General features: G+C 36.5%; 1 protein-coding gene across 1 annotated transcript in view; it reads right to left on the reverse strand.

The window, feature by feature from the left end:
• The window catches only part of gak (cyclin G associated kinase), a 137,176-nt gene that overhangs the window by 68,407 nt on the left and 47,570 nt on the right, over positions 1-21,199 (reverse strand). The window contains exons 8-10 of the mRNA XM_039750796.1: positions 18,615-18,750; positions 9,560-9,672; positions 5,412-5,523 (exon numbers count right to left, since the gene is read on the reverse strand). Of these exons, the coding sequence (XP_039606730.1) occupies positions 5,412-5,523; positions 9,560-9,672; positions 18,615-18,750 (361 nt within the window). The remainder of the gene's footprint in view (positions 1-5,411; positions 5,524-9,559; positions 9,673-18,614; positions 18,751-21,199) is intronic.

A 21,199-nucleotide genomic window follows, 5' to 3' on the forward strand; every position in this document is an offset into this window, starting at 1 on the left:
TGGATTGGAAGTCTGATGTATATAGGCTGAAAAGGACCGGAGAAAGTACAGTCCCCTGCGGCGCTCCTGTGCTGGTGACCACAATGTCAGACCTGCAGTTCCCGAGCCACACATACTGAGGTCTCTCTGTAAGACAGTCTACAGCCTATGCCACCAGGTATAAATCTACTCCCATCTCTATTAGCTTGTCCCTGAGGAGCAGAGGTTGGATAGTGTTGAAGGCACTAGAGAAGTCCAGAAACATAATTCCTACTGCACCACTGCCTCTGTCCAAGTGTAAGAGGGATCGGTGTAGCATATAGATGATGGCATCCTCTGCTCCCACCTTCTTCTGGTATGCAAACTGCAGAGGCTCGAGGGCATGGCGGACCTGTGGCCTAAGGTGGTGAAGCAGAAGCCGCTCCATGTTCTTCATCACAGGTGATGTCAGGGCAGCAGGCCTGAAGTCATTCAGCTCACCAGGATGTGATACCTTTGGGACTGGGGTGATGCAAGATGTTTTCCAAAGCCTCAGGACTCTCCTTTGTTCCAGGCTCAGGTTGAAGATACGCTGTAGAGGACTCCCTAGCTCCAATGTACAGGCCTTCAGCAGTCATGACGATACTCCATCTGGACCCATTGCTTTGCTGGCACAAAGTCTCCTCAGCTCTCTGCTTACCTGGGCTGCAGTAATTGTGGGAGGGGGAAACTCTCTCCTATGCTGGTATCAGCAGATGGATGGGTTGGAGGGTGCAGTACTCTGAGGTGAGAGTGGGTTAGGGTGGTCAAACCTTTTAAAGAAGTTGTTCATCAGATTTGCTCTCTCCGCATCTCTCTCGAGCTGTTACCAGTGATGATCTTCATCCCATCCCACACTTCCTTCATGCTGTTATTCTGCAATTTCTGCTCCAGCTTACTCCTGTAATGCTCCTTTGCCGCCCTGAGCTGGACTCGGAGTTCCTTCTGCACACGCTTCAGCTCATACTGATCACCGCCTTTAAAAGCCATTTTTTTCTTGCTCAAAAGGCCCTTTATGTCACTTGTAATCCATGGTTTGTTGTTAGCATAGCATCGTACTGTTTCTTACTGGAACTACAATGTCCATACAGAAGTTGATGTAGTCAGTAGTGCAGTCAACAACCTCCTCAATGTTCTCACTATATGATCCCTGCAGATTTCCCAGTCTGTTGTTCGAAAGCAGTCTCTCAGAGCCTACTCTGCCTCAGGGGACCACTTCCTGAATGAGCGTATGGTTGTAGGTAACTCCCTCACTCTTGGTTTGTAGTGAGGCCGAAGCAGAACCAGGTTATGATCTGCTTTCCCAAGCGCAGGCAGCGGGGTATAATTATAATGTAACAATTTACATTAAAGAAGGCTGTAATACTGGACTGGTGCACAGCGCTTACAGTTGTAAGTATAAAAGAAGCATAAGAAAATGAATATGCTTACATGTGTCTATGTATACATGCAACTTGTATTCTAAAATGCGTACACTATATATACTTGAATGTTCACATAACTCCTTATTGAATTAAATAAAATATTTACGCCAAAAATATATCCTTGTACATAATATTTTGAGTAAACACTGCCAAAACAGCTCTGAGCCACTAGGATAGGGACTTAACACCTCTGTCCTAAAATACATGGCACCAAGATGTTAGCAGAAGATCATCTGACTCCTTTAAGTTGTGTGTGTGTATATGTGTATATGTGTATATATATATATATATATATATATATATATATATATATATATATATATATATATATATATATATATATATATATATATATATATATATATATATATATTGTGACAGGCGCCTGGCGTCCATGCCCAGTCGGGACAAACCTGCACACTGTATTCAGGGGGAGCAGCCCTGGACAGTGCAATACCTCCCCCGGACGCTAGATGGCCGCCCCCCTGGCCTGGTGAAGTACCTCAGTTTCCCACAGGGCTCCCTGGGAATTGGAGTTGGGAGCAGCCCTATTGGGTCCCGCAGGTACCGCCAGGGGGTGCTGTGTTTGGGACTCCTGAGCCCATGTGGGCAACAGCTCCATCACACTTGGAAGTGCCGCCGGATCTTGGTAATCAAACACCTGGAGCACTTCCAGGTGACCTATAAAAGGAGCCAGTGACCACCACTCATCGGCCAGAGTCGGGTGGAGGAAGACAAGGTTGTGAGGGAGGAGTGGTGGTGGTGCCAATAACGAGAAGAGTGTTTGTGATTGTGCTGCACTGGTGGTTACTGGTGCTTGGGACTGTGTTGTGGCTGGGGGGATTACGGGGAAGACGTGCCCCCCAGCTGAAGAGAAATAAAAGTCCTTTTATTTTACACGTGCCTCCCGTGTCCAATCTGTATCGGGTCAGGCGCTATATAGTGCCATTTACAATATATATATAGTTTATATATATATATATATATATATATATATATATATATATATATATATATATATATATATATATATATATATATAAACAAACAAGGGCAAGGTTTAAAACTATAATCTGTGTATACATCTCACTTTATATGACTACATTAGCATAGCCAAATTTCAAAATTGCTCATCCTATAATATTTCTTAAAACACAAGGTTGTTCAATTTTTATATACTACTTATAAAACTATATAAACTGTGCAAAGAATACATACCGTACCTATTTAGTTCAATTGTTAGATTCATTAACTACTACGCAAGTCATAAACCGGATGTCTTTTCCTGATAGATAACTATCTTTTGAATGAAAATGATTAAGGAGCATTCTATAAATAGTATACAGCTTTTAAAGTGTTGTACCTTCAATGTGGAGACTGTTGCATTCTCAAACCAGATTAATGTCTTTCCTTATATCCCCAAAAATTAACAAAGGCTAAAATTCTGGTAACTTTCATAAACTCATAAAGTTAACAAAAATGATGCAAAGACATAGCTTTTTTTGTACTGCAACACATTTCTGGTGACAGGAAACTCTGATAATCAAGCTGCCAAGCTTGAATTTGAAGACACATGGGAATTCAGCATATAACAAAACATTTCAGATTCTGAAAAGGATCCTTACTTGATTTTAACATTTGAATAATGTGATCCTTTTATAATATAATTTAGACTAATTTAGACTAGCTAGAAAGCTCTTTATAACACACTAGGTATACTACATCTGTTTCATCATAAGAGTGGCAAACAATACATTAGATACCATAACTATATTGTTTTTGTTTAGCCACTTACAAATGTGAGTAATAGAGCTGTTTGTTTACATACAGGCTAGACAATCTATGTAATGAAAATTATAAATCTTTCAAGCATCCAGACTGATATAAAAGCTTACTTCCACGACATTGTTTAGTAATTGGGCAGATGGCTAGCCTCCCTTTTCAAGAAAATCCCATTACCGGCAAAGGCAGATTTACACATATGGATAAGGGCAATGCTTAAAAATCAGGCACATCTAAGACTATGAAAAACATGATATGTTGAGAAGAAAATTCTCATTTTTAAAGTGTGTGTGGTTAAAACAAAAAATACTTATATATATGAAATTAGTAGAAAAGAATGAAAATTATTTTACACCAATTCGTTATAATAAAACTAAACTGCTACAGTTTATTCTTAGTCTTTACTAGACACCATAATAAAGTATTGACTGTCAGCTATTATTAATTTGCACACCTCTCACTCAGTATGGGCAGCACAGTGGCATAGTTGAAAAGCTGCAACCTCAAATAAGGGAGAAGGGGTTCACCTCCTAAGTGCGCCCTGCATGGAGCTTACATTTTCTCCCTGTGTTCATGTGGGCTTGCCCTGGGTGCTCCTGCTTCCTCCCTCAGTTCAAAGACATGCGGATTAGGTGGACTGCTGATGTTAATTGGCCCACATATGTGTGAGTATTCAATATACTGTAAGACAGGCTGGTGCCATGTTCAGGGATTATTCTTGCCATGCACCTGTTTCTTGTTGGAATAACCACCCCCCATCCTGAGATCCTGTCCTGGATAAGTATGGAAAATGATGGATGGATGTACTACCTGCACTCACCAAAAAAGTAACCCTGGTGACAAACAGAAACATGTGGCATGTGAAAAAGTATCCACAGTTTGGCCAGCTTACCTTAACTAGAACGACTTCTAAACCTTTGTATAATTTATGTACAAAGTTCAAAAACAAAGTAGTACAAGACTTCAATGTGTGCGAACAGAGTTTGGATTTCAGGGTGCTTTGTCCATTCCTTAGCTGACAGGTTATACAGATCCACAATGTTTACACTGTGGCTTCTTTCATTACTACTGGTGTTTCGCATTGTGAACAGACTAGTACAGTCCTCTAAAGATGGTATTCAGATGATACAAAGCAATGTAGTCTGAGATAGCACTCAATCCCTACAAATCAGAAGGTACTGTTTTGAAAGAGTCACCCATAACCAGTGCAGGAGAGGTACATAACTATCAGCACATATTTAATCAAAAATTCAAGCATTTTTACTTATTTGGCCAAATAACAAGTGTGCCATTTATTTCTGTTTTTACACAGATATTATGAAAATTCAGTGCATCCCTACTTTTTATATTTATAATCATTGTTTTAGCAGCACTGTGTCTTGAGATTTCCATCCATCAATAACAAATATATTTTGTGAACAACAGTATAAATATACTGTTAAACATATAAGTTAACTATAGTCCAACGTTCAACAAATTCTTAAACCTGCAGTATTATACAATTCACAATAAATACAACAGGCAAAAAAACTTCCCATGATGGTTAATAACTTTAAACTATAGGAAGCAGGACACAAACAAGTCATTGAATATTTTTTTTCTCTTAAACCCATAAAGCTCAAAAAATTCAGGACATTATATTCAGATGTCTTCAACAATAAATTATTTCAACAATTAAAAATAATTTTAAGTCTCACGTGTGGATCATATTTTTCAAGTCTTCTTCATTGAAGGTGGAAAAAAAAAGTTTTATCAATTAATAGGTTTTCCAATTCTGCTGAAAAAACTATTTTCTTTAATATTTTGTTAGGTTTTATATTTGTAATACACTTTTATGTTGGTTAAAGAGGATTACAAAATTCAGAGCAATGTAGATATGTTCTATGACAGACAAAGCATAAATCCATACTTTTTTCACCAAGTGTGTGTACGAAACATGTAAAGTACTAAGCAAAACCAAGTTAAGAAACCCTGCTGGATTCAAGATTCTGCAATAAATAGCCTGTCACATTTTCACTTACAAAGCTCTTAACATAGTTAATCATATGAGTATCTTATTTTCTTTCTCCAATTACATTACTAACTTACTAGTCAAGCTTCATAATTATTTATCAGAATATAACAATTATAAAGGCAAGCAACCCAAACATGCAAAAAGACAAAACAGCAAAGCACAATTTCTACTCCAGGCTATATCAGTTTTCTTACCTGAATTGTGAATGTTGTTAATTTGCGCTACTGGCTTTGGTGGCTGAGATGCTGAACTGATGGAGGATCTTGGCGTAATGCTGTTTCCATAGCCTCCATTCTGCTCAAGGAGCTGTAATTTTTCATAACCTTCATAAGTTGAATCCCACCAGCAAGAGCTTAATATACTCATTACTGACTATTTCAGGCACAGAAGTAATACAGTAATAACAGCAGCAACCAGTACAGAAGAAAGATCTTTTTTTGTTAAGAAACATTGATGTACTATCTTGCAGCAGCTTTTTAAAAAAATTACAAAGCCATTATATTTTAATGTGACCCACTGCCTATTTCTTTGAGCAGTTCTCTTTAGAGTTAAGCTAAACTCATCTTCCATCCTTGACATAAGCTCACTGTGCACCTTATTAATACCAGCTTAGCACAACCAGCTTAGTCTTGCCATGAAAAGGAAAAGCATTGGTTAAGCATCTGAAATCCTTCTGTTAAGATCTGTGGCAGTATGTTTGCAGAACTGTGATGTATAAACATTCCATTTGTCTGTATAACATCAAACTTAACTTCCAAGTACTCTATAAAACCGGCTACAAAATAAGTAATTCTTTGTTGTCTATCAATCTCTGATTCAGATCTTGTGAAGCTAAAACACTGAATTTGCATTTGGGGGAGTAAACGGAAAGAACAAAAGTTCTTCTGTAATATGAGGATAACAGCAAACATCTCATTATACATAAATACGTAGGAATTGTTAGATAGTGAAGGCTGCTCTGCCCAATGTGTACCTGATAAAGTTTGACAAACTACTTAAGATATGATTTTATGTACTTTTGACAGTATCTGAAGTGGCAAAAAATTACTGTCATTTCTCCTCTAGTTGGTAGATTGGCATGCATGTCTGCCAGTATTAGCAAATCAAATAAAAATTTGAATACATGCTGTGAACGAAAAATACAAGAAAATTCTGGTAATATCTGTACCATGTTTATTTAATGAAGGTACACAGGCTGCTATTAATGACTTAATGACCTTGAAGAGCAGCGACTGCACTGAAACCAGGGAGTAAAGGACACAAACTTTTCATGTCAGCTGCATCCTTGGAATAACAATGAGTTCTGCAGGGGTATCATACATATGTTCAGGATTAAGAACGAAGGACAAAAATGTGAGAACATTTGCTTTCTCTCTCTCAAATCCCTACTAACATAATTGGCTGCATTACAAAAGTGTATCTCAAACAATTTGCAGCTCTCCTGAACTATCCTGACATTCCTCGCACTTGAAGTCGCTTAACAGATAGACAATACACATTGTATAACAATCAGACACTGCCAGAAATGCTGTGCATAGTACGGCAAATATCTCATTTTTTAAGGGAGACATGAAATGTACTGTAAAAGTACATCTGAAAATGATTAAGACTAGTGACTTCATTCATAACATCCGTAACTGCCAATTCCATCCAAACAGGTCTAGGTATTTAGCACAAAGCTGTGTAACAACCCCTGCTCTATCACATGCAAAGGAAAAAAGAAAAGACCTAAGAAATGGTTATTAAAGCCATGCTTCTCAGGATGTCCCAGCAATGCCTCTATGATATGAGTTGCTATAGACCTGCTTACTCCAGAAATTCAGAAATATTATGCTTGGCTTTGTATCAGCAAAAGCTGCTCACTAACAGAACACCAGCACAAGCTTCACATTAGCTGAGGCGGATTCATCAATTAACATGCATTATTTTGGTCTGTTTATGATGATGTCATAGGCCACTATATTCTGCATCTGTGTTATAATAATGTTGTTCACATCAGTACACATTTGGTTAGGTGTAAAACCCACCCCATGTTCACTCCATTTAACAGTTGTAAGCACACTCTAATTACCGTTATCTGTAAATTAACATCCATCTTCATGAAAGGAAAATATGGAAAGTCTTATGATGTTCAGCTCTGTGCATTTCTTGAATTTTCTTTAAGAATTTTACCATGAGAGTATCTTAAGTACATGTGCTGTTTATATAATTCTGAAAATCCTTAACTTTTACATAAACAATGTTGCTGCTTAGGTTTATAGTAATTTCAAACAGCCAAAATAGAATACTTGCTTCAGTCAGTAAACAACTCAAGTCCCTGCTCTGCCTGTGCTGCTAAAGAAATCACCTGTACACTTGCACTCAAGCTTTTTGTCTTTGATAATGAGCCAATCGTTATGGGAGCAAAAATATAGCATTTGCTCCTTTGACCTACAATCAAGCCATTCATCTACACTGTTGTTGTTAGCCTTTCTAACTGCTGTATCAACAGGCTCTCTGCTTAAAGCACTACTAGCTTGTTGAGTTTGCTTACATCTAGCAAGATTCCATTCAGATTATCTAAACGATGCTGTAAAATAAAAATATCAAAATGTGACTGTTATAATGGGGAATAGACATTTGTGGAGAAATATACTCTTCTCTCTAAGTATGCTGCAAAGACTCAGCTAAGCCTCATGAGTTGCAACCAAGGTGTCTAAAGATTTTGTAAAATCCAGTTTTACATAAATTACCATATCAGTACCATCTAAAATTGTCTAACAGTATAGAGTAGGTAAATACTTTAAAAATTGTCTAAAGAAAATTAAGAATAAAAATTATTTTAGTGACAAGCAAAGCAGTCAACAAGAATATGAAAAAAGCACCACATATGCTGCAAATGGGACATAATATATAAAATAAAGCAATATAAAGTCAGGACACTCTTATGGAGAATGGCTAATTTCTTAATTAAGGCAGCTGTGAGCCAGAAAACTACCTGTCAGCAAATGTAAGCTTTCTGAACTCAGTTGATTAAAGGTGCCAGGTATCACATGAGTGAGATGTGATCAAATTAAATAAAACCAAGTTCACTAAACTAAAATGAATGAATGAATCCTGCCAACCTGCACTAGGGAAATAATTACATACATATAGTTCTTAATTCCACCTCTTGGCATGTGTCTCACATGTTGCCATCCTCTGATCCCTCCTCTCTTGTTTTATTACTTGACAACATAAACATAAAGCCTAATTACAAGAGGGTTTGAGTTATGAAGGAAGATCACTCCATTTATGGTTTGCTTTAGCACCGTGCTCCCTGTTTCTGTAAGTCTTTAGTACTTCCTTTGTATTTAGTTATTAAGGGGTTAATATTTATTTTTCATTCCTCAACCTGTTAATTCTACTTCTGTTTCGTTACATGAAGGTACAACATACAATGAAAGAGAAGGGTTGACTTAAGAACCATATCTGACAGTATTATCTGTGCTTAGAAATACCAAGAATTATGGTCCAAAGGAGTAATATCCGCACTGACCACTACTTGTATGTCGTGAAATATTCTCAAAATATCTGCTTGCATTTTTCCAAATCCCAAAGAAATGATGTGTAGATTAAATGACTGTAAATGGGTCTGATATGTACACATATGGGCATGTGAATAACTGTAAACTGCATTGGACTGGCACTGTTTCCAGGACTGGTTCATACCTTGCCTCAGATGCTGCTGTATCCTTATGACTATGTATTAGGAACAAGAAGGTCCAGGAAATAAAAGAATATAATGAACATATAAGTAGCAAGATCATATATGTGCAATGACATGCATTCCTATTCCTTTAGCTACAAGCCCTTTCTTAAATTATGAAATTTCATATAATAATTTTTTTATTCTGATGACAACAGAACATTTTAGGTTTTTTTAAAACCCCCATAATGCTGCATTCCAGAAAACATTACTTACATAGGTCTGTTTTTATTTGCTTCAAAAATTTCTTGACAAAAGGAGAAAATTAACCAGCTAATATATTTGATATTTGCTTTTCATAAACAGAAACATTACGTTTAATATATTTTAATCCTCTGTAAAAGTAGTCCTGCCTAATCAAAGCTCAGAGGATCTTAATGACTGCCTAATATAAGTTGTTCTTCAGAGGACCAGTAGAATAAAAAAATGAACATTAAACTTTTTAAAAACATTCCCTTCACTGGGAAGGTTCAATAAATATATAATACAACAAAAGGAGCATGCATGGTCTGTAAAACTAGGAAATTTAGCATGATATACTAGGTCTGCAAAAATATTAGAACAAAAAAAATATCTTTAGGTTTTTAGGGATACCAAAAATAAAAAAGTTTATACCTCAGTGACAGGTGACTTAGGAGTTACATTTCTTGCAGCAGAGATCTCTTGCAACTGATTCACAATTTCAACAATTGATAGTCTTTCCTCTGGATTAATCTTTAACATGGAGCCTGGGTGAAAATTAAAAAGAAAAGGAAAAAAAATAAAAGCTTGTTTTTTCCGTCTTTCTCACTAACCTGCAGAGTTCAGACATCTGCTATTATTTACAGTAATGCACTTTCATATAATTATTTTTATTTTGTATTTATTTTCATAATCCACGTGTCTCTTATGAATATGAAGTGGTAACATTTGTACACATCAATGCACACAGAGTCCTTCTTTGAGGCATGTGTTTTAAACTAATTTCATGTGAATGGAATCAGTGGATTAGAAAGATCTTGCACATCACTATATTGCATAAAACACAGATACCAGTTGTGCCACATGAATGACACATAAATTAAAAGCCTTCAACTGCCAAATTACTGAAAGTCTGAATGGACATTGATCATCATTACTCAATGTTCAAAGTCAAAAATAAATAAATGAAGGCTACATTGATACTTACAGTAAACACATTTAAGCATACAGCAAATTTCCTTTGACACCTTTTAAATACCACCATCCAGAGCACAGTTTAAGTAAAATTACAATGGGATGCAAAAGTTTGGGCAACCTTGTTAATAGTCATTATTTTCCTGTATAAATCATTGGTTGTTACGATAAAAATTTCAGTTAAATATATCATATAGGAGACACACACAGTGATATTTAAGAAGTGAAATGAAGTTTATTGGATTTACAGAAAGTGTGCAATAATTGTTCAAACAAAATCAGGCAGGTGCATAAATTTGGGCACCACAAAAAAGAAATGAAATCAACATTTAGTAGATCCGCCTTTTGCAGAAATTACAGCCTCTAAACGCTTCCTGTAGGTTCCAATGAGAGTCTGGATTGTGGTTGAAGGTATTTTGGACCAATCCTTTTTACAAAACATCTCTAGCTCATTCAGGTTTGATGGCTTCCGAGCATGGACAGCTCTCTTTAACTCACACCACAGATTTTCAATTATATTCAGGTCTGGGGACTGAGATGGCCATTCCAGAACGTTGTACTTGTTCCTCTGCATGAATGCCTTAGTGGATTTTGAGCAGTGTTTCAGGTCGTTGTCTTGTTGAAAGATCCAGCCCCAGCGCAGCTTCAGCTTTGTCACTGATTCCTGGACATTGGTCTCCAGAATCTGCTGATACTGAGTGGAATCCATGCATCCCTCAACTTTGACAAGATTCCCAGTCCCTGCACTGGCCACACAGCCCCACAGCATGATGGAACCACCACCATATTTTACTGTAGGTAGCAGGTGTTTTTCTTGGAATGCTGTGTTCTTTTTCCTCCATGCATAATGCCCCTTGTTATGCCCAAATAACTCAATTTTAGTTTCATCAGTCCACAGCACCTTATTCCAAAATGAAGCTGGCTTGTCCAAATGTGCTTGAGCATACCTCAAGCGGCTCTGTTTGTGCTATGGGCGGAGAAAAGGCTTCCTCTGCATCACTCTCGCATACAGCATCTCCTTGTGTAAATTGCGCCAAATGCTTGAACGATGCACAGTGACTCCATCTGCTACAAGAGGATGTTGTAGGTCTTTGGTGCTGGTCTGTGGGTTGACTCTGACTGTTCTCACCATTCGTCACTTCTGTCTATCCGAAATCTTTCTTGGTCTGCCACTTCGAGCCTTAACTTGAACTGAGCCTGTGGTCTTCCATTTCCTCAATATGTTCCTAACTGTGGAAACAGACAGCTTAAATCTCTGGGACAGCTTTCTGTATCCTTCCCCTAAACCATGATGGTGAACAATCTTTGTCTTCAGGTCATTTGAGAGTTGTTTTGTGACCCCCATGTTGCTACTCTTCAGAGAAAATTAAAGGAGGAGGGAAACTTACAATTGACCCCCTTAAATATTCTTTTTCATTATAGTATTCACCTGTGTATGTAGGTCAGGGGTCACTGAGCTTACCAAGCCAATTTGAGTTCCAATAATTAGTTCTAAAAGTTTTGGAATCAATAAAATGACAACTGTGCCCAAATTTATGCACCTGCCTGATTTTGTTTGAACAATTATTGCACACTTTCTGTAAATCCAATAAACTTCATTTCACTTCTCAAATATCACTGTGTGTGTCTCCTATATGATATATTTAACTGACATTTTTTATCGTTAACAACCAACGATTTATACAGGAAAATAATGACTATTAACAAGGTTGCCCAAACTTTTGCACCCCACTGTATATGACAACTGAATGCACAGGATAGAAGGACTTTAACCTGAGGAATAATTTGCAAACTGGCTTAATAGACCAGCATACCCCACAGCCATGTCCATATAGCAGACTGTTAGTGTCTCTTACCAACTTTCTTATGCAAATATTTTTATAGCATACTCCAGGCATCAGTTAACAATATTCTTATTACTAGATACAAAGACCTACAGAAAGTTTTGTTTTGGCACTGTTGTTTAAACATGCATATGCAAGCTGTGCCACTTTATAACCAGGCATTACTCATATAATACATGTAAACTGCAAAGTAATAGCATAACTAGCAGATTCAAAGGGTATTAATTTTAACTGGAAAGTTATTGACAAAAATTTAGGTTAAAAGTTAAAATAACAATAATAATAAATATTCAGGTAATATCAATAAAAGTCCAGCAAACCGACACTCTAAATAATCAGTAGCATATTAAAAAGGTCCAGTGGTTTAAGTTCATTTCTCATAATTTGCAAACAAAAAGACGACAAAGCAAACAGAAAACACTTCAGATGCACCAAGGAAGAGCAAATGAGTTGGCAAATATCTACTTTGTTTAGGTAAACAGCAGGCTCTTAGTTTTACATGGCATTATGAATTCAAAAAGTTTGTTCATATCAGTATCAGCTTTCTATAATGCCAACTTGTCTAAAATAGATTTGCTAACCTTTACCTAAACATCACAACCTTAAAATGACAGGGGCAATTAGAAAGGATCCCATTTCAGTATCTTTTTACCAACACTGTACCATACAACAAAATGACATGAAGGGCTAAGGATGTCATCAATAACTATAAATGCCCTTTCTCCTTTTTTCTTCACCCTGTACACCTCAAGACAATTAATACAACACCAGGTGATGTCTCTTGCAGAAATTATCAGATCATTCTGCACTACTGGGATATATTGATAATGGGCGAGAGACAAAGTAATGGAGTCAGGTGGAGAACTTTGTTTCTTTGTGTAAAGAGAACTGTCTGTAACCTAACATCAGGCAGCTACAGTTATGCATACTCCCAACCCGTTGGATTTAGTAGGGAGTGGTAGAATGAAAACAAAAGTGATTGCAATTTTGAACAATGTTGCACATCCTCTCTCTGACAGACTAGCACTGGGTACTATTTGCCAAGGAATTATTCAGCAGAAGCGTGTCAAGAAATGCTACTGGGGCTACTTTATAACTATATGCCTTAATAATTTCTCACTGTGACTGCTCTTTTTATCTTTAGCCAAGTCAGAAGTTCACTTCTTTTTAATAATTCTTCTTTGCATTTGTTTGTTATAGTTATTTATTTATAATTATTTATTGAGCTTCTGAAAAAAAAAAATCCCAGTTGGGACAAATAAAGTAAAATCTATCTACCTATACATACATTTTACATATAAACAATATATATTGTAAGGGCAAGAAGTTCCAGTTGCCTCTGACTATGTTTTTCTACATTTACATTTACTTATTTGGCCAAGACCTTTATCCAAGGTGACTTACAACATTTATGATACAATTGGTTACATTTCTTTTGGTTTTCCAGTTGGAGCAAAGGATACAAACCCACGACCTCCTTAATGTGAGGCAGCAATGTTACCACTGCACCACCTGCGTGGATCTCTCTTTTCAAGAGAGGAGCAGTACCACCAACAGAAAACATACACTATGAATCTGGGAGGTTGATTGGTCCAAAAAGTTTATCATGCAGAAGTGGATTGTCTCTTACAGTCAGCTGACCCTTGTCCAAGAATTTAAAGAAACTAAGAGAGAGGATCAATGATTCACTTCTGACTACAAGAGGGAGAAGATCTTTCCCCGATTACCTACAAAGGTATGTGAACCAGAAAGGATTTCTAAGCCTGAGTCCAATAGCTTAAAAGAAGAAAAAATGACAATACAAATGCTATATGTTAATTATTATTCTGCTGTAGAAGGGTGTCTCTTAAAGATAGCACAAGGACTGGTTAGACTTCAACATTTCTACGGAAGTTAAAAATGTTGACACTATAGGGTGCATCCTAATGAAAAATTAAAGATGGACACTGCGTGAGGTAGCAGACTCTGTGGAGATTAATTGTGGGTCAGCAGAATCCATTTTGAATAGACAATTAAACATGAGCAGCCTCTGTGCAATTTGGGCACCCAGAAAGTTAATACCTGAATGAAGCATCACCATATTGAGTGTTTCAAGAAGAATCCCAAGCTAACTGGGGAACACTTGCATGCATCTCTATGACTCAAAGACCAAACAACAGCTCGAACAATGGGAAGTATGGTCCAGCACATTGAAAATTCACATGTGCAATTTACATAATGTTAATGGTGTTGTCCAAACTGATTACATGCGTCAAAAAGCACATCTAACCAGTACACATAAAGCTGTTATCTATTCTCCAATGCCACTATTCACACTAAAGGTTACTCTGCAAAACTGTGGATTCAACTGTGGATGCCAGATCCACACTCACCCTGTCCTCCAGACCTGGCCCTGTGTGATTAATTAATGCTCCAAATCAAAAGGCTGCCTTTATGGAGAATTACATACAAATGATGAAGATGCTGAGTCAGCTACAGAAGACTGAAATGTTTGCACAAGCAGAAAACCTTTATGAATGTTATAACAAGTGTATCAGTTTTTATGGGGATAACACTAAAAAAATATAACTTGTTTAGTTCTACGGGAGTTATTCCAAATAGGTTAGGTGACTGCAAGGGTTTTACTTGGAAAATTCTAGTTTCTCTCTCTCATTCCAAATATATGAAAATTATTCTGAGTGGCAACTTTAAATTATGCTGGATATATAATTTAAATTACTCAGGATACTTCAGGATTATTTCTAAAAGGACTGACTACTGCAATACATAATTCACTTACTGTTCTAATTGTTCTTTAATGCGGATTTCAGGTAGTTCCATATACTACTGCAAAAATGTTTTCACAAACCTGAAACTCCAGGCAAGTCCTTTCACTGTCTCATGGTTATGCTTAGGGCTGATTTCAAAATCCTCATTTTAACGTATAAAGCCTTAAATGGCCAAGGCTCTGCCTATTTATCTAAATCAATCACTGCTTACAAACCAGAGTACACACTGAGATCTTATGAGGGCAGGCTACATAACATTCCAAGGATTAACATGTTTTTAGTTACAGAGACCCGAAGCTGTGGAACGATCTACCTGCTAATATAAGAGATGCCCCTTCAGCCTCACTTTTTAAATCCTGGCTGAAAACTCACTACTTTAGTCTAGCATTCCATGACAAGAGCTGCTGATTAGCTGTCCATACTGCATTTTTGTTTGCTAGTCATTTGTAGAGAAATATATGTAATACAATATTTACATAACCTTTACTAACCCTCCTCTATTTTGTTTCGCTTTTCAATATCTGGATGTGGCAAATGGTTCTACTGTACTACTGCAGCTTTAGATTAACCAGATGGAAAGATTCTCAAATCAGATTGGACAGGCCAGCCCAGTGACTCAACTGCAGAATGCCCAGAAGAGAGGGTAGAAGGCTAGTTGGCCGAGGTCTCCAAGACTGTGACTGTATCTAACTTTGCTTTTGAATTTCTCTTTCACAATTTTAATTTCCTCCATTATCAACTGGCCATAGTTTTTACCTTGTTCTTCAAATGTTTTAACAAATGTGTATTTTACTGTATGTACACTAATTCTGTATTTAGTAATTAGTATAATCTATATTTGTATTTTAACTGAGAACTGATCACAGTGCTCTGCACATGCACTTGAGGAAGAGCACTATCCTTCTATATAAAAGCGGTTGGGATTGTCCTGCCGTCCCGTGAGTGCTACGCAGGCGCGGAGTTTCACACATGCCCTGTCCATTTTGCAATGCACGATGGGATTTGTAGTTTCGTTTTCTCCAGGTAAAAGATGATTTTCTACTCCAGACTGCGATATCTTCTTCTTCTTTCTTACTATATAAAAGCGGTCGGGATTGTCCTTCCGTCCCGTGAGTGGAAAGTGTAGCGGTATTCCGCTTATCACAGACTTATTACTTGCAGCTTGCAGTACGAAGCGACATGATGTGAGCAGAGTTCTGGTGCTCCCATCGTTCCCTTGCTTTTGTGCGTGATGCGCTGGAAAAATAGACAAAATTATGTCTCTGGAAATAATTAATGTTAATGGAGTACAAATGCCTCACCGCGTAGTAAATATCAGGGGTTCAAAAGGCGACCTCAATATAGAAAAAAAGTTTAAATTTCATCACAAAAATAACAGAAACTATGAGTATTAAAGTAATACCGCTCAAATGCAATATAACCAAATTTAATGAGTTTGTATAAAATATAAATTTGATCTCCTTATATAGAATTGCCTTAAGAAGTGGTCAACTTAAAAGTCGGTCGCCTTAAAAGGCGGGTCAGCCTAGTGCAAAAATAAATTCTGTTAAACTGACTCTGTATTAGTGTAAACGGATGTGTGTGTTACAGCGCATTGTACTGGACTGGCATCCCAACAATGATTATTTCTGACCTTGTGCTCAATACTGCTGGGATGGACTGTGATTTTAAATTTGATTTTATCCCTTAACTGGACCGATCAATATACAGTCATATGAAAAAGTAACCTCTTAATTCTTTGGATTTATTTTTATCATTGGCTGAGCTTTCAAAGTAGCAACTTCCTTTTAATATATGGCATGCCTTATGGAAACAGTACTATTTCAGCAGTGACATTAAGTTTATTGGATTAACAGAAAATATGCAATATGCATCATAACAAAGTTAGACAAGTGCATAAATTTGGGCAGCCCAACAGAGATATTACATCAATACTTAGTTGACCTTCCTTTTGTAAATATAACAGCCTCTAGACGCCTCCTACAGCCTTTGATGAATATCTGGATTCTGGATAGAGGTATTTTTGACCATTCCTCCATACGAAATCTCTCCAGTTCAGTTAAATTTGATGGCTGCCGAGCATGGACAGCCTGCTTCAAATCATCCCGTAGATTTTCGATGATATTCAAGTCAGGAGACTGTGACAGCCATTCCAGAACATTATACTTCTCCCTGAGCATGAATGCCTTTGTAGATTTTGAACTGTGTTTTGGGTCATTGTCTTGTTGGAATACTGTGTGATTGATGCTTGAACATTATCCTGAAGAATATGCTGATATTGGGTTGAATTCATCTGACCCTTGACTTTAACAAGGGCCCCAGTCCCTGAACTAGCCACACAGCCCAACGCATGATGGAACTTCCACCAAATTTGACAGTTGGTAGCAGGTGTTTTTCTTGGAATGCGGTATTCTTCTTCCACCATGCCAAGCACTTTTTATTATGACTAAACTAAATTTTTGTCTCATCAGTCCAAAGCACTTTGTTCACAAATGAATCTGGATTGTCTAAATGAGCATTTGCATACAACAAGCAACTCTGTTTGTGGCATGAGTGTAGAAAGGGCTTCTTTCACATCACCCTGCCATTCCGATGTTCTTTGTGCAAATTGAACTGAATGGTAGAACGATGTACAGATACACAATCTGCAGCAAGATGTTCTTGCAGGTCTTTGGAGGTGATCTGTGGGTTGTCTGTCTCACAATCCTGCCCATACGCCGCTCCTGTATTTTTCTTGGCCTGCCAGACCTGGGTTTAACAGTAACTGTGCCTGTGGCCTTCCATTTCCTGATTACATTCCTTACAGTTGAAATTGACAGTTCAAACCTCTGAGATAGCTGTTTGTAGCTTTTCCCTAAACCATGATACTGAAAATTCTTTGTTTTCAGATCTTTTGAGAGTTGCTTTGAGGATCCCATGCTGTCACTCTTCAGAGGAGAGTCAAAGGGAAGCACAACTTGCAATTGACCACCTTAAATACCTTTTCTCGTAAGTGGACACACTTGTCTATGAAGTTCAAGGCTTAACGAGCTAATCCAACCAATTTGGTGTTGCAAGTAATCAGTATTGAGCAGTTACATGCATTCAAATCATCAAAATTACAAGGGTACCAAAATTTTTGCACAGCCAGTTTTTCACATTTGATTTCATTTTACACAACTAAATACTGCTTCACTAAAAATCTTTGTTCAGAAAACACCCTAGTTCTCAGATGTTCCTAGGAAATGAAAGACATACCACTGTTATCTTTTTTGTTGAAAGCAGAGTAAATTATTATGCAGGCTGAGAGGGGTTCCCAAACTTTTTCATATGACTGTATATTAAATACAATATTTAACTCAAGCTTCATATCAAATTATTTACATTTGAAATTGAGTATAAATATGAAAATGATAAGTTAAATTTGTCTTAATTTTCAATTTACTTGAACAAAAAGCTGGCTAAAATATTTTCTGATTTAACTTGCAAGATATAACTTTGGATAACTCATTAGAGTCTATTACATCAGATTGTTTAGACTGTTAGCTCAATGTGTTATAATAGTAACTCTCATCTAGCGGAGTGAATGAAAACCAAAGAATCACTTTATGGTTCTCACAAGTATGAGTATTATGCACTGGCAAGTAGTCTACCACTTCATTTTTGCCTTATGATTACTACTTCTGATTTAGATTCCAGCCTACCCATCACCCTGAAAAGATAAATGTGACAAGAAATAAAAAAATTATTTCAAGATTATTAATTTACCAAGGAATAGTGTAAGTAGAATAAATCACATTCAAGCAACTTTTTTTTTTATTTTGCTGATTTCAGAAATGCTACATTTCTTTATATGAGGTTTTGATAAAACAGATTATAAATAATCTAAGGAGTTCCATGGCACAGAATTTTAGATAAACTTACGAATGAGATTGTGAAAGACTGTGTATCTGGCATCATTTGGAGGGATTGTGTATTTGCCATTCACAATCTGAAGTTTTGCTCCTTCTTCAAATGGATGCTGTTTAAAGCACAGAAGATACAGAATACAGCCCAGAGCCTGTAAACCAAATTGGAAAGATGCATTCTATTAAAATATTAGCATGTGAATTTTATAAAGAAAAATTAACCACTGATAAATTTCATGTAATCATGAACACAAAAAAACATGGATGGCAACTACTATTTAGAGCTCTGTGATCATTCCTTAATTATATTAAAATATTAGCATGTGAATTTTATAAATAAAAATTAACCACTGATAAATTTCATGTAATGCTGAACACACTAAATTAATCCTAAATTAATGTTTTAACATTTTATAATGATTTAGCTATAATTATCCATCCATCCATTTTCTAACCCGCTGAATCCGAACACAGGGTCACAGGGGTCTGCTGGAGCCAATCCCTGCCAACACAGGGCACAAGGCAGGAACCAATCCTGGGCAGGGTGCCAACCCACCGCAGGACACACACAAACACACACTAGGGCCAATGTAGAATCACTAATCCACCTAACCTGCATGTCTTTGGACTGTGGGAGAAAACCAGAGCGCCCGGAGGAAACCCACGCAGACACGGGGAGAACATGCAAACTCCACGCAGGGAGGACCCGGGAAGCGAACCCGGGTCTCCTAACTGCGAGGCAGCAGCACTACCACTGCGCCACCGTGCTGCCCTATTTAGCTATAATTATCAATATGAAATCTTTAAGAATAATAAATCATTCTACAACATCTGCTATAGACAATAATAACCCACACTGTGATTCAATCTAAGGGAAAAAGTAAATTTAGGATTTAAATATATGTACAAAGATATTTTTACTTATCATCTCTGGGTATACTTAACCATATAAATTAATTATTTAGATATCGGCATATACTATAATGTCAATAAGTCTTTATCTCAAAAAAGTTCTTACAGCAAATCCTCAATGTGAACAACATGCATTACTTCAATGTTTAAGCTTATTTAGTTTAGAAAATAAAGAATGAAGAATAAACAATTAAATAAAGAAGCCATGCTCCATACTATAAACTAGGACTTTAAGGATATACTGTACATGACATTTACTATTCAACGAGTCATTTGTACCATACCCAACATGTAGCATTTCAATTTAAGTAGATTTTTTTTGTTTGCAGAAACAAATAAAATGCTGTCACAGTAAAATGCACTTGACTAACGAAATATACAGAGTAGAAATAAAGCAGAAAGCACAGTTTTAGGTATTTTTATTATGTTTCACTGAATAATTCAAATGAAGGGAAACATTACAAATTATGCAATATTTTATAATTTATTATATTATTATTATAATAATTATAATTTCTCTATTATAATAAAAAAATCTTGGGAAGAGACGTGACTTTTTGAGGAGACTTTTTGGAAGAAAGTCCAGTGAGAAGGATGTGAAAGAAGGATGTATCATAATGTTATTGCATAATTTATGTATGAGTGATGGACTATGCAATGGAACAAGATTAGTTGTATTAAAAATTGGTTGAACAATACTAACATGTAAAATTTTAACAGGTGTCAAGAAAGGTAATGTAGTACATATTCCACGAATAACATTAGACACAAAAGGAGATGTTGATATGCCATTCGTATTAAAACGTTTACAGTTTCCAGTGAGAATAGCTTTTGCTATGACAGTTAACAAATCACAGGGACAAACATTCGAAAAAGTCAATTTATTTATTAGAGAGAAAGAAACGATATTCACTCACGGGCAGTTGTACATTGCACTGTCACAATGTAAATCCAAACACGGAATCAAAATTCAATGTGATCTTGAAGAAAAGTTAATTCCAAATATTGTTTTAACTGAATGAAAATAATGAATATGTAACAATTCCCAAGAAAATAATCTCTTAAATTGTATATCTAGTTAACCAAACTTGGGGGTTGGGGAGCGAAGCGAACAGGGGGCTGAGCCCCCTAGTATTACAAAATAGTTAAAATATTTTTAGCAGATCAGAAGCACTTATTAATGCTAACCTAGTAATAAAATAGTGCAAGTCAAGGAGGTTAGGAATCTGTATACAATCAGAAGTGAAGTGACAAATGTATTATGTAACAGCTGTGACTGTTGACTAATTACTGCAGTTTATTCAAAAAAGAGAAAACTGCTAGGCCATGTGCAACTTCTAAGAATCTTTTTGTAGTACATAATGTGTTTAACGTAAATAATAATATGAATACAGGATATTCACACATATCACAGCTTAAAGAATAAGTTCGATATTTTGCAAGTCAAAGTTATTTCTTCACAATCATGGTATATATTGATTGGCCACATAAAACAGTGTTCTAAATTGAAGCATGTGATTTATATCTTTTAAAAACACCTTGTCTTTTCTTGCAACTTATAATGGAGCTGACAGGTACACAGGTCCATAGGTGAAAGAAAAAGCCTTAAATTTTACCAAATATGTTCTCTTTGTAGAAGCAAAGTTTTCTTTTTAAGAACACATGCCTGCTGTATTTATGAGGCATTCT

The sequence above is a fragment of the Polypterus senegalus genome, chromosome 4 (assembly GCF_016835505.1).
Source record: "Polypterus senegalus isolate Bchr_013 chromosome 4, ASM1683550v1, whole genome shotgun sequence".
Lineage (NCBI taxonomy): Eukaryota > Metazoa > Chordata > Cladistia > Polypteriformes > Polypteridae > Polypterus > Polypterus senegalus.